This window comes from Juglans regia, chromosome 3 (assembly GCF_001411555.2).
Source record: "Juglans regia cultivar Chandler chromosome 3, Walnut 2.0, whole genome shotgun sequence".
NCBI lineage: Eukaryota > Viridiplantae > Streptophyta > Magnoliopsida > Fagales > Juglandaceae > Juglans > Juglans regia.
The window spans coordinates 30,944,515-30,959,193 of NC_049903.1; the positions used below are offsets into that span (position 1 = coordinate 30,944,515).

At 35.3% G+C, this 14,679-nt stretch overlaps 1 protein-coding gene across 1 annotated transcript; it reads right to left on the reverse strand.

The window, feature by feature from the left end:
- On the reverse strand, positions 1-2,306 carry LOC108979930 (L-type lectin-domain containing receptor kinase IV.1-like). The gene has a single exon (XM_018950727.2). The coding sequence runs from the start codon at positions 2,071-2,073 to the stop codon at positions 55-57; it is 2,019 nt and encodes a 672-aa protein (XP_018806272.1). The 5' UTR covers positions 2,074-2,306; the 3' UTR covers positions 1-54.
- Between the last annotated feature and the right edge of the window lie 12,373 nt (positions 2,307-14,679).

Genomic DNA, 14,679 nt, shown 5'->3' on the forward strand with positions numbered 1-14,679 from the left:
CAGATTTCAAAAAGTTGCGGCAGCTCACATACCCAAAACAAAAGTGAATTTGAATCAGCGAGCCCCCGAGAGAAGCGAGTCTGCAACAGAAGAGGGATGCGTAAACTCCTTGCTCATAGAAGACGGATAGGACATAGCGCAATCAGTGAAACCTACCTTGTGCGCAAATTTCAAGCCGCTGGCACATAGACCAAGCGATGGCGACTCTGGAAGAGGAATATCACCCTCCAAGTATTGCACAACATGGCGCATGCTTGGCCGAGCTGCAGGCTCTGAATGAGAACACAGCAACCCAAGTTTCAATACCAACTCCAGTTCCTTTACCACATAATCTGCACCTAGATTTGGATCCCTTGCCTCAAGAATTTCCCCTCGATTCCAAAAAGAAAAAACCCAATCGACCAAAACGGCATCGTCGGCTCGTTGATCTATTGGTCTTCTTCCACAAGCAACCTCAAGCAAAAAGGCCCCAAAAGCAAACACGTCTGTGCTTGTTGTGGCCTTGCCGCTTCGAGTATGCTCTGGGGCAAGATACCCAAGAGTTCCTACCACATGGGTAGTTTTAGGATCAGTTCCGTGATCATACAATCTTGCAAGACCAAAGTCTCCTAATCTACTATTCATTGCACCATCTAGCAAGACATTGCTGGCCTTGACATCTCTATGCACTACAACTTGCTCCCATTCTTCGTGTAGATATAGCAGACCCGATGCCACGCCTTTAATTACTCGAAATCTCTGGTCCCAATTGAGTGTGATCATGGGTTGATCGAATAGGTATTTGTCTAGGCTTCCATTGGGCATGTAGTCATACACCAAAAGCAGCTCTCCCTTGCGCCGGCAATAGCCCAAGAGTGAAACTATATTCCTGTGGCGAAGTCGACCTATACTTACAATTTCTGCAACAAATTCTCTCATTCCCTGTCTTGATTCATGGGAGATTTTCTTCACTGCAATCTCAATTTTAGAGGTAGGTAATACACCTCTATAAACCCTACCAAATCCACCAACGCCCAATAGTTCTTTATCCTCGAATCCTTTTGTGGCAATATAAAGATCTTTGTATTTGAATCTGTGAGGCCCATAGTCAAGCTCCCAGTCTTCTACCAATTCTGCAAACTTCCTCTTCCTTTTTACGACAAAAACTGCAGCTGAAATTGCCACCGAGACTAAACTAACAATCATCATAGGTAACCCAATTGTCAGAAGTTTAGATCTCTTTTTACCTCCAATCCGAGGCAGCTTGGGAAGTTGAGAGAGGACAAGTGCTGGAGCCTGGCCATTCATCCTAAAACTCCAACCCAAAACATAATGGTTTGATAGAACAGAGCCACTCGAGGAAGTGAAGCCAACATACATATTGTCGTTAATGATAGGTGAAAGATCACGAGACAAAGACAACAGCGGGATTTTGGGTTTATCGACACTGATAGGAGCTAAAGTGACATTGATTTGCTTCTCCACACCATCATAATCCACCCAAACTTGCATTTGGTGGCCTCTAATAAGGCTCATGTTCTTAAACCCACCATTAATATCAGCAAAGTATCCTGCAGGAGCAGATTTTTCGGACTTCAACCCATTTATATCAATCCCAACATGATTGTCGTTTATGTCAGCAAACTCGCTGCTCTGGATTGTATCGAGTTCTATGGCAACCACATGATTGGCGGAATTACCATTGTTGGTCTCATTGAAAAGGCCAAGGTACTGGCTTGGAAGTGCTCCTGGGATCCCTTTAGTTGGAGCAATCACGAAAGCAATCCCATGACCGCTCAAAGTGTGATATTGGGAAATGATGGAGAACACAAAAGTCGTAGAGAAGGTAGAAGAGTTACCATTTGAGGAATTCTTGAAGCTTATTGGATTAGGATAGAAAGCATGACCCTTCTGCTGTTTGGTGTCATTGGTGAGCTTCAAAAGGCCATTAGCTGTGATTTCAGCCATGCCGTCTAGGCTTAGATTCGCCGATCTAAATCCATTGAAGGTGAAGCTGATATCTTCTGAAGCTACGAAGCCTACCAGCAGAGACAACAATATTCCAAGCTTCGAAAACATGGCTATATTTTGCATGCACGTCTCTCCTCTTCGCACGGTTTCTTAGTTCAGTACTTAAATATCAAGTAAATGCAGCGTTTGGTTACATATCCGTCATTACAAGATGAAGAACTTTTGAGTTTTTACATTCTCACCCACTTTGTGAATGTCCCATAATCACCACGGAATATCCACTTAAATTCCACCCAAGTTTCCATGCAGGGCCCCCAGAAATACGAAAGAAACAACTAAATTTTATACAGAATCTCTCATTTTCCCCGATTTATGCATATTGGAGTCTCATGACAAACCTAAATAATTTGCATTTTCAAACTTGTAAACATGTGTGATTGCAAGTAATATGGTCTATAGTCTCTGTATGTTGGATGGACATTGATATCAAAGTGCAGCAGCCATGGTATCATCACAGCTGCCATTCTAGATTACGTGGGAAGATTTCGAATGTGTCAATTTTAGGCCCGGATGTTGAGTTGAGATGATTGCCCAACTGCCCCTTCTAAGCCGGTGGTAGACTTTTTTTTTTACTAGTAAGCTTATCTTTTGACACGTAGCACATACTTTTCTTTATTTCTTTTAAATATACTTTTATGTATTTAATATTAAATAATTATAAGGTTACTACTCTACTACTTATCTATTATTTATTTTAATAAGCCTATCATTATCTTTTAGTATTTAATGAATAGACAGATAGTTAAAACATGTCATATCAATATATATAATTAAAAATAGTAAGATTTAAAATAAAGAGTATTATTTTATTATATTTAATTAAAAAATAATATTAATATGTCTCTTTATTTTATCCTCTCATTTTGATCATTTATGTATTTTATTTTATTTTTAATTTTTTTTCTTAATAGTTAAGAAATTGATTATTAATGGATTGATATTTTTTATTTTTTAAAAATATTTAAATATGTTTAAAAAATATTTGAAATAAAAAAATAAAAAAAAATAAAAATTGTATTAGGCAAAACACAGAGTAGACACTTTCATGCTGCGGAATAGCTGCACTCTTAATTAAAATAAAGAAACCCAAGTGGAAAGGTCAAAGATACCTGCACCGTTGATATTAGTTGGCAACTTCCTAAGCAAATCACAGCTCCAAAGCAATGAGAAAAGAAGAAATCTCGTAATATGTGTAATCGATATATCCAGTTGAATGTTTTTACATGTGAATCTTAATTTCCGATAAGCAAACAAGTCTTTATGAGATGCCTCGGAGCAAGTGTAAGGTGAATTTCTTGCCATACAACAACAAAGGGGGTACCTGTTTTGGCTGAATAACAACAAATTTCCAGGAAATTGACTAAACAGATCATTCATCCTAGCTCAGACAGTACTGGGAAAAAAAAAATAATAATAATAAAAGCTTTTCGAATCAATAAAGAACAAAAAGAGGACCAAATTATGGAAGAGCATTTTTAATGATTCAACAGCAATCATGTAAGAAGTGTTTGGTCCAAAAATAAAAATAAAAATAAAAATAAATAAATAACTTCTAATTTTCTTTAGATAAATGCATGCATGCATGCATGATTAATCATGTGAATTAGGAGGTAAGTCTTCAAGAGATGCTTAGAGATGTTTTGGTATATTCTGGGATTCTTATGGATCTATAACCTCCATGTTGATGTCAATGACGAAATATGAATTTCACTGCATTAATGAAGTCTACAAAGAATCTTCGATAAGAATAAATAGAAGATCAGTGGAACATGTCTTCTGGAAGCCCCCGTCAAATTTATTGCAGTGGAACTTCTTCGTCGTTTCGGTAAAAATCAAAATCAAAATCACAGTATTCATTTTCAGTCTGTTCCACTAATTAATAAAACTCTGTCTTTGATATCGATCTGTATCTGCTCAAATATCAGTTTCGATTGTGATAGATGCAACCCATAGTCCAATTGGTTCCTTATTTCTAGCTTGTGGAAACTTAGAATCTTAACATAATATTCCAAGGTGAGGGAGCGGGACTTGACTCTGAAGTTAACTAAAAAAAGTTTCGACTACCGAATGTTTTATTGACTTTAGGTTGCGTTTAGATAATGAGGTATGTTAAGGTATTCTGTGAATAATAGTGAAAAAATAATTAAAAAGTAATGATAGAATATCGAATAGTAACTCTAAGAATAATACCCAAACTAGGCCTAAAACTCCCTGTAACAATGATTTTTGTTCTCCTAAAATCCTAGAGAACTTAAGATGGGATCATATGATTAATACATTAGTGAATAGTAACAAATAGTTTTTCAATAACTTAATGTCATACTATGAGACGATGAAATGATAATGGTTAATAAGATGATGAAGAAGAATTCCCATTTCAAGATTATCCGTGTAATAATCCAACCCACCCACCGAAAAGGCCCAACCCTCGTAATTTTTTTTCCCCTCAACCCCCCTCCCCCTGTAAGTGGCCCCCTTCTCTGCTTTCTCTCGTAAATTTTTGTATAGTATTGTTTGTTAGATCTATTATTGTGCTTTTATTTATATAACTCATTTTGGGGATAAAATAGGTTAAATAGGCCGCCAAGGCAAAATAAGAAGTCTGTTGTTGAAATTTTGGCCTTGGAACGTAATTTCAAGGAAGAAATGTCTGTTGTGACTAAGACAGATGAAATTGATGAAGTATCTAATAGAATATATTCTCGAATTGCACGGAGTACTAGGAGACATAAAAATCTAAGAGAAGGTTGCTCTTTTAGAGAGTTTAAAGAACACAACCCTCCTACCTTCTCTGGGGAGCCAGATCCCGTGGTAGCGGAAAAAGAAAAAATCTACACAACCTTCCATCTTCCACACACTACACATTTTTTAAATTTTATTATTTTTTTCTTTCATCAAATTTTTAATATATGAATAATGAATAGAAAAATAAAATTATTTTAAAAAGAATAAACTCAAAATTTTTTTTTTAAAATATTAAAAAATATAAAGATTTTAAAAAAAGGTGGTGTGTGGAGGTTGGGGAGCATTGCCCGCGGAAAAATGGTTATTTAGAATAGAGAAACTGGAGTGTTGAATTGTACTGACACACAGAAGGTTCGATATGTTACTTTCACCTTAGAGGAGGCTTCTAAGAGGTGGTGAGATAGTACATAATTGCTATTAAAGGAAGAACTTGGCAAAGGACCACCATTACTTGGGATAAATTCAAAGAAGCTTTCAATGATAACTACTATCCTAGAGTGGTAAATGATCGAAAGGAAAATGATTTTGCAAACTTAGTTCAAGGGCCCATGACCATAGAACAATAAGCTGCTAAGTTTACTGAACTCTCCCGTTCTGCCCCTCGCTTGATTCCAAATGAAGGGAAAAGAGTTTGAAAATTTCATAAGGATTTGAGTGATAGAATTCGTCATCTCATACTGGTTTCAGGTGTTAACACATATACATAAACAGTTAGGAGAGCCATGGCATTAGAGAAAAATTTTAGATTGAGAGATTCTATCAATATATACAAGAAGAGATACTTCCAACCTAGTGCCCAACCAGGAAAAGACCAAGGGTAAGGTTTTAAAAAGAGAATTTTTAATAGGGGTGATAAAAAGGGACATCCTTCCCAGCAAATGAGTAGTGGTCACAATGTGGAAAATATCATGGAGGGCAACCATGCACTACTGGGGTCAATTTATGTTACACTTGTAAACAACCAGGTCATTTTGCTTGTGAATGTCCAAATAATAAACAACCACAACCGATTTAGAAAAATAATAGTAGTATAGGGAAACAAGTTCAAGGGCGAGTATATGCTATGACAACGCAAGATTTCCAAGCTACGAACGAGATGGTCACAGGTATACTCAATTTATTTTCCATAAATGCCAACATACTTTTTTTATTTTGGATCGATTCATTCCTTTGTTTCCAGGGTATTTACTAAGAATTGTGATAAGAAACCAAAACTACTTAATTATTAGTTAGTAGTTTCAACTCCTACAAGCAGTACATTAATAACAAATCTTGTGCTCAGATCATGCATGATTATTATTAAGGGTAGGGAATTGTTAGCAAACTTGATAGTCTTTGATATGCATGATTTTGATGTTATTTTAGGAATGGATTGGTTCGTTGCATATCATGCTAATATTCATTGTTTTGGAAAGGAAGTAGTGTTTAAACCTCTTGGAGAATCTGAGTTTAGATTTAAAGGATTGTTTACCAAGTCTTCATTACGAATAATATCAGTTTTAAAGGCCAACCTGTTAGTTAGAAATATGGGTGATTAATGGTCCGATCGGACCGACCGTTTCGGTCCGGACCGGATCGGACCGAGACTTAGACCGGTCCGGTCCGGTCCATATTTTAGAGGACCGAAATCATTCGGTCCGGTCCACGGTCCACAGTTTTTTCGGACCGGACCGGACCGAATGAAAAATTAAAAAAAAAAAATATTTTTTATATATATTTTATATATAATAATTGTACAATTAACAATATAAATTTTTAAATATATTATTAATACTTGTTAATATTCTATAAATTAACAATATTTTATATATATCTTCATTTAACCTATCACTATTAACAATATAAAATTTTAAATATACTATTAACACTTGTTAATATTCTATGAATTAATAAATATATAATATCAATTAGTTAATTATATAGTAATTATATAAATTAATAATATAATTTTCATCTAATTTATTATCATTGACCATATAAAATATTTTTTTATTGAGTTTGTTACATAATCCACATTAATAAGTCACTTAATTTAATTTAGTATTTTAAATAAATTTTTTTATTAATTATTAAAAAAAAAAAAAAAAAGGCCGGACCGACTGGACCGAACCGGACCGATAGCTATCGGTCCGATCCGGTCCCTTTGGGTGTTCGGACCGGTCCGGTCCGGAAAAATAATGGACCGAAAATTTTCGGTCCATCGCCGGACCGGACCGGACTGCCCCGTTTGCAACCCTAGTTAGAAAGGATGTTATGGGTTCTTGGCTAGCATAGTAGATGTCCAAAAAGAAGAGTTGAAACTTGTAGATATACTTGTAGTTAGAGACTTTCTTGACGTATTTCCTGAGGATTTACTTGGATTATCCCTGGATCGAGAGATAGACTTTTCTATTGATCTTACCCTTGGTGCCAACCCTATTTCTAAGACACCTTATAGAATGACACCAATGGAGTTAAAGAAACTTAAGGAATAATTGCAAGAGTTATTAGAAGGGGTTCATTCGTCCAAGTACATCACCTTGGAGAGCTCCAATATTATTCATGAAGAGAAAGGATGTGAGTATGAGATTATGCATAGACTACCGTAAGTTAAATAAGGTTACTATAAGGAATAGATACCCCCTTCCCCTCATTGATGACTTATTTGATCAAATACAAGGAGCTCAAATATTTTCTAAGATTGACTTTCGTTTTGGTTTGGATGCCTATTAATAGTGGTAGTTTTGTTGATTGTAGTCTAAAGTTGATTTGAGATTTATTGTTTTTTGATAAATTTTGGTATAGTATTGTTTGTTGGATCTATTATTGTGATTTTATTTATATAACCCATTTTGGTGATAAAATATGTTATATACGCCGCCAAGGTAAAAGAAGAAGCCTGTTGTTGAAATCCTCGCAAATTATTGGGTTTTTGGTTATACTTTGAAGTCCTCGCAAATTACTCCAATTTTTCAGAGAAAAAAGACTCGGGCACATTCAAGAAATTTTTATTTTATTTTAAAAAAAAAACTAACCCTGTTTTTAATTGTCTCACGGTATCAAACACCCTCGAATCTTTCGGGATTGGATTGTTATCAAAATTTAAGGATTTCAGACACATTAAATGAATTATATAATATTTATTAAATATTTAATGTTATAACAAAAAAGTTTTATGAATAACTAATTAAAAGGAAATCTTTTCACCTCAAACATTAGTCATTTTTAGGCTCCAAATTAAATACTGTTTTTCCTTTTATCTTATTTCCTATATATTTTCAACTCATGTACGTACGTATATAGAATCTCCACAAATTGCAAGATTAGGTTTATAATATTAGTTCAGTTTGCAGAAGACAACCAATTAATTCTTCAATGAGTTTTGAGATGTGAGATCATATCATCCTCTAATCAATAATTTAATTTGATATTATTATCTTGATTTAATTTTCTTAATATTTAAGATATTTCCTAGTTAGGACTGCAATTCAATATGATGAAAAGGAACCTTGAGAAAGCTTTATATATAGTTTGTCAAAGGTGAAAAACGTGGCCAAAGACCATAAATCTGGACAAATGAAGTGATGAAGAGAAGTGAGAGGTCATGATTATCATATGGAGGTACGTAGAAATCTGAATTGTAATGTATGAAAAAGCTCATGGAGATTGTCGCCCACATGCCTCTATGATCTTTCTTTGTCATGAGACCCATCACCATGCATGCACTTTGCTCCAAACATAAATCAAATCTCTCACATCTTCTCTCACATGGGATGATTTCTTCAAGCCTTTACAAACAAGTTTTTGGACATGTCAATGATTATTTTGAAGCTAGCTAAAATACAATTCTATTTGTAAGCCCACCTCACCATTCATATATATATAGAAGCCTTTTATATCGGCTAGCATAAAATATATGAATAACTTTATTTTAAGGCTTTTATAATACACGTGATATAATTTGATTTGTAAAATTTAAATTTTAAAATATATTAGTATTTTGATATATTTAGAACCACAACGTTAATTTATTTATACAACGGTACGTGGAGTGTGGGCAAAAATCATTGGGATGATGCTGCCTAACACATGGGAATGAATTAGTTTTGTAATGAATAAATAATTAGTAGTTGAATCATATATATGAAAATGGAAATCAGTTTAGCTTTTGAAGAATGCAAATGCAAGCAAGATCAGGACATGCATGAAGTGATGCATGCATCTTTTTTTATTAGAGGATGATATGATCTCACATCTCAAAACTCATTGAAGAATTAATTGGTTGTCTTCTGCAAACTGAACTAATATTATAAACCTAATCTTGCAATTTGTGGAGATTCTATATACGTACGTACGTACATGAGTTGACCCTGATCATGAATTTTAATATCGACATTCATATACGTACGTACGTACGGACTACCAAACGCCAGAACTGTGAGCCTTTGTGTGTATCAACCAAAGAGAAATGTTTATTAGCAGCATACTTCGGCCGAAAAAATCTACACCATAAATCATCCCCTTGAAGGATCTTCCATGCAAATTTGGCATGCAAAGAAGCCGAACATCTTCAAGCTTTTGTAGTCCAATGCCATTTTCTTCTATTGGTTGACACATTCTCCTCCATGAGAAACAGTGTTTTTTTCCTTTCCCATTCACCTCACCCCAAAAAAAGGAGCTAAACATGCGGTTTAACAATTTCAAGACATATTTCGAGAGCTAAAGAATAGCTAGCAAGTGGATTGGTAAACTTGCCAAAACATGCTTCATCAAATCCAGTTTACTCCCAGTAGACAAATATTTTTTTTTCCATCCACCAATCTTATCCTGGACCCTTGTGATGAGAGGAATAAAAAATATTCTTAATAACTTCCCTAAAGTAATCGGAACACCATGCTATGTAAAAGGAAAAGATCCTTCTACAAAACCCATAATCCGAAGCAGTTTCCTCTTCCTCCCAGTTGAAAGTTTTTTGCAAAATAAACTGTTGTTTTGTCTCTGCTTACACACTGCCCAGACCATTTCTCATACATGCCGATCACTTCCATCAACGCTTTCACGGATTTCTTACTCCCATTTACAAAAATGATAATATAATCCGCATATAGAAGATGCGAAATTATTGGCATCCCTCGTGGTTGAGAAAAATTACCAATCCTTCCATTTAAAAAATTTCTTCCATGATAATAAAAAGGCAAGGCGAGAGGCGATCTCCCTGCCTCAACCCTCGTCTCCCTTGAAAAAAACCACGAACAGTTACATTCATCATAATAGAATACCACGACGACTAAATACAATTTCTAATCACCCCACACACAACATTAGAAAATCCAAACCTCTCCATGACATATAAAAGAAAGTCTCATTCCACCTTGTCATAAGCCTTTGTCATATCAATGTTGAAAGTCACATTACCTTATAGATTCTTTCTATTAATAGAAGAAACCATTTCTTGCGTTAAACTTATATTATCAAAGATAAAGGATTAACAAGAACCTTGGAACATATCTTATAAAAAACTGAGCATAAATTAATGGGGCAGAACTTATCAAAGCCTGAAGGTTGTAATACCTTAGGAATAAGCACCAATAGAGAGGCTGTAAAAAATCTCGGTAGAGGACTTCCACTAAAGAACTCCCTGACTGCATCCATAACATCATCGCAAATAAATTCCCAACATGCTCTATAGAACTCGAAACCAAATCCATCTGATCCGGGGCTGCTATTAATAGGAATGCTAAAAACAACTTCTTTAACTTCCTCCACCGAAGGTGAATGACTCAACTGGCAGTTTTGCTCATTTGATATAACAGCCTCAACTAAACCCCCCAACTCTGGATACTCCACACTAGAAGATTGACCCAGAAACTCCTCAAAATAAGAAACCGCACCATCATGAACCTCTTATGGAGACTTTAAGACAACCCATTCTGAAGCTGTATCTCACAAAGCTAACTCTATTTTCTATATTTGAGCAATGTGTGGAAATACCGAGTATTTTTATCTCCTTGCTCCATCCACCGCACTTTTGCACATTGCGGCAGGCGAATACTCTCCCACTTTTCCCAAGTGTCAAGCTCGATCTTGGTAGCTAATAGGTCTAGCTCAATATCTTCACTATACTACCTCTGCAAACTGAACTCGAGGCCTTCTAATCGACACTCCAACTCCTGAATGTGTTGATCCGTCCATCCAAAACCAGTTCTATTCCAGCTTTTTACTCTCACCTTCAATCTTTTAATTTTAAAAACCAATTTAACCAGTCCCATACCTTGAGTATCTTGATCCCAGGATTCTTTTACACAATCTAAAACCCATCATGTTCCACCCACATTTGTTGAAAACGGAAAGGAGAGGGACCATACGATACTATTTTGCTTGCTAAGGAAATAACCATTGGTGCATGATCAGACATAGTGTGAGGTATATAACGCATAGAGGATCCTGAGCAACAGAGCAAAAGTTATTATTCATCAGCGTGCGGTCTAGCCAAGCCCAACTTCTAGATAATCCTTGTTGTCCATTACACCAAGAGAAACTCTTTCCCAGGAACTTCATCTCCATCAAACCACATGTATGAATCCAGGAATTAAATTCATTCATAGCCTGCAATGATCGAGGCTTTCCACCTCTCCTCTCATTATCATTAGAAATGACATTAAAATCTCCAGATATCAACCAAGGAATACTCGAACCCCCATCCCTCTCTAGATCCTCCCAAAGGCCCTGTCGTTGTGCATATGTGCATTTTGCATAAACAAATGAAATTTTAAACTCTTGTTGAGCATTCGACACCATAATTGTAATGTGTTGATTACTCATTGAAAGAACTATCACCCCTATCTCCGTCATCCAAAATAACTACAACTTCCCTTCCACTGATTCATTTGACAAACACCCATCAAAAGAAAGACTACGAGTAATAGCTGCCATGGAAACTTCACTTAAAAACGGCTCTTCTAGTGTAAGAAATTTCAGCTTATACCTACTCATGATTTTCTTTAATCTGTTTTTTGACGTTACAACCCCCCGGACATTCCAATATATTATTGGACTGATCATAGATTAAATTTAGAGGAACGAGTAATCACCCACTTCGAGCTTCTGAACTTCACCAACATCTCGTCTGGCTTTTGTTTATTTTTATTTGGAATTTTGGAATATGGAAAAACATCTTTACAAACATCCACTGGTTCCACCCAAGTTCACTATCTGAGAGACTGACCATCTAATCAACCTCCCCTGCAAAACATTGTCCTTTTCCTGTGATTGTGGCTCATCATGAGCTAGTAAATCTTCTTGGAACTGTAACTGGTTTCTATTCATTGGAGCCAACTCTCCAGTCTTCCCATACATATCCTCGTGTTGTTCCATTTCTTTTGATTGAGAAATATCATTCTCTGTTCCATCAACAATTGGTCTTATCTAAGTTTCCTTTCCCCCCTGATATGGAGCGAATCATTGAGTCAATGGCATCTCTACATCTTCATCTGTCCTCTTAACACTGTTAACCGAGATCAAAACCATCGCCCCATGATCTACTACACTCATTTGATTGTTAGGAATACCAGCCACTCTGTTTGGATTCAAATCTTTTGAACCTTCCAACACCAAAACCTCTGTCCGTTCTCCAACATCTCCATTGGGATCGACCAAAGCATTATCAGGCTTCTTCACCACCCTATATTCCTTTCTCACTAAAGGCTTCTCCTTATCTTTCAACAATTTCTCTTTTTTGCAAGTCTTCTCATTATGTCCCTGCCTTTTATAGTGAATACAGTACGCTGGAAGCGTTTCATAAATCACTTCTTGACGATGACTGGAAGGACTCGCCGACACCCCAATCCAGAACGATGTAATAGGTTTTTTTGCTGCATCCAACTCTAAACAAACCCTCACACCATCCGTTCTCATCGCGCATAGCATAGAATTATCACTACGAATAAGCTTTCCAATGGGCGCCGTTAGAATACGTAAAATAGAGGACTGATAAAAGTTCGAGCCTAGAGCAGGAAGGAATACCCAGACCGGCACAACAGATGGCTCCTCCTCCTCAACAAAATTTGGAGACTAGTGAAATGGTCTATATTGAATACCATCAATGTAGCCTCACGTGAAAAAGCCTTATTGAAATCCTCTTTCGACGTAATACGAATAAAAACTTTACGATGCAATCTCATGGCAGAGACTACTGCCACCCCTGATAATCCCCATCTACTCTTTATTAACAAACGGATGGCATCCAAAGAGGGGTGTGCCTCAAAATTTTCAAAATCAACCAAAACCAAAATGGTTTCTCTTATTTCTGAATCTCCTATTTCGAAAACTGAAAGTACATCTCCCCCATCCATCACTTTTGGAGCTCTCATAAATAAAAGAATCTCAGGAAGCAGTTGAGGAGTGGTAGATACCAGGTCTGCAACGGAACGAGTTTTGGCTGCTGGCATAGGACCACCAAGAGGTCCCGTGGCTGCCATGCAGAAACATGTAAAAACCCTAGAACCAAAATCGCTTTTCGCCAATCACAATGAATTAACTCCTCGCTACTGATACTTAAGTTTAGGTTAGATGATTAACCACCCCATTAAAGAACTCTATAAATGAGAGTTTTATGTTAATTGAGAGAGTGTAGAAAAAGTGGACGTACAAATTAAAGGCTATCACATCTCTCTATAATTTTCTAATGCAACAATTTTGAGCTCTTTATCTTGAAGTGTAGAATTATTTTAGGGAACTCTAGTAGCCTTCTAAGTGACGTAGAAGTTCAATCATAACAATTTGACTTGGACTATAAAACGAGCAAATATCTGGACTTGTGAAAATTCCAATCCACTTGAACTTCTAATTCGAATTAACCTAATTTAACATAAGGAATCTTGGATAAACAAGTACCATATCTTCTAACAGCCATTGTATTGTTTTCCATCTTCTTAAACTATGTTTAGATATTGAGGTGATCTGAATTAATCGGTAAATAATAGTGTTTTGTGAATTCTATTAAGATATGTTTAAATGTAAATAGATTGATATATGTATTTGAATTTATGAAATAATTTGAGATGTGTTTAATTTTATATTAAAAATTAAAAAATTAAAAAATACCATCAATAATTAATTTAAAATAAATTGAGATAATTTTAACAAACAAGCATAGCCTCCGCATTCGCGTGAAGTGCATTGCAATGTGAAGTTTCGATCGGTGACGGAAGAAATACGTACAGCTTTGAACTAATTTTCAAATCATTCTAGAAACACCGACTGTATGGAGACCATTTTACAGACCATCTTATCAATAAATCCAAACAAGATTGTCATCATCGCTTTTAATAGATTTGTAAGAATCTCACGTCTTTATTGTATAGTATTATTATTATTATTATTATTATTATTATTATTATTATTATTATTATTATTTAAAATTTTTAAATCATATTATTTATATGATATAATTTAATTTATAAAATTTAAATTTTAGAATTTAAATTTTAAATTAAATTAAATTATTTAAATTTATATGTAGAGTAAAGATTTTTAAATAAAATTGTAAAGATTTTTAAATAAAATTAGTGAACATCTGATTACATAATATCTATTACCTAATTTATGTTGGTTAAAAACTTAAATGTGATTTTTCATAGCTTAAAATAAAAAATAAAAAATAAAAAAATTATTTTCATGTTGACGTGGGACTGCCGTGTGGTTGCCGCATGAGAGTGTCATCAACGTGAGGGCAAAACTCTTTTGTCTTTATCCGAATCCCACTAACATTATGCTTAAAATGAAATTTCAAAAAAGACATTGAATAAATTAATGTTGGACCATATCTTCTCGAAACCCATACTGCATACAGAGAAACTTGGTCGTCTTTTGAGGAAAAGTTGAAATAAAAGCAATATCTTTGAAAAAACCATTGACAATTCAATCCTGTGGGTCATTCCTTGATTC

What these genes read in the sequence shown, in the direction of transcription:
- LOC108979930 (XM_018950727.2), bottom strand. Translation starts at nt 2,073, where the DNA reads ATGCAAAATATAGCCATGTTTTCGAAGCTTGGAATATTGTTGTCTCTG.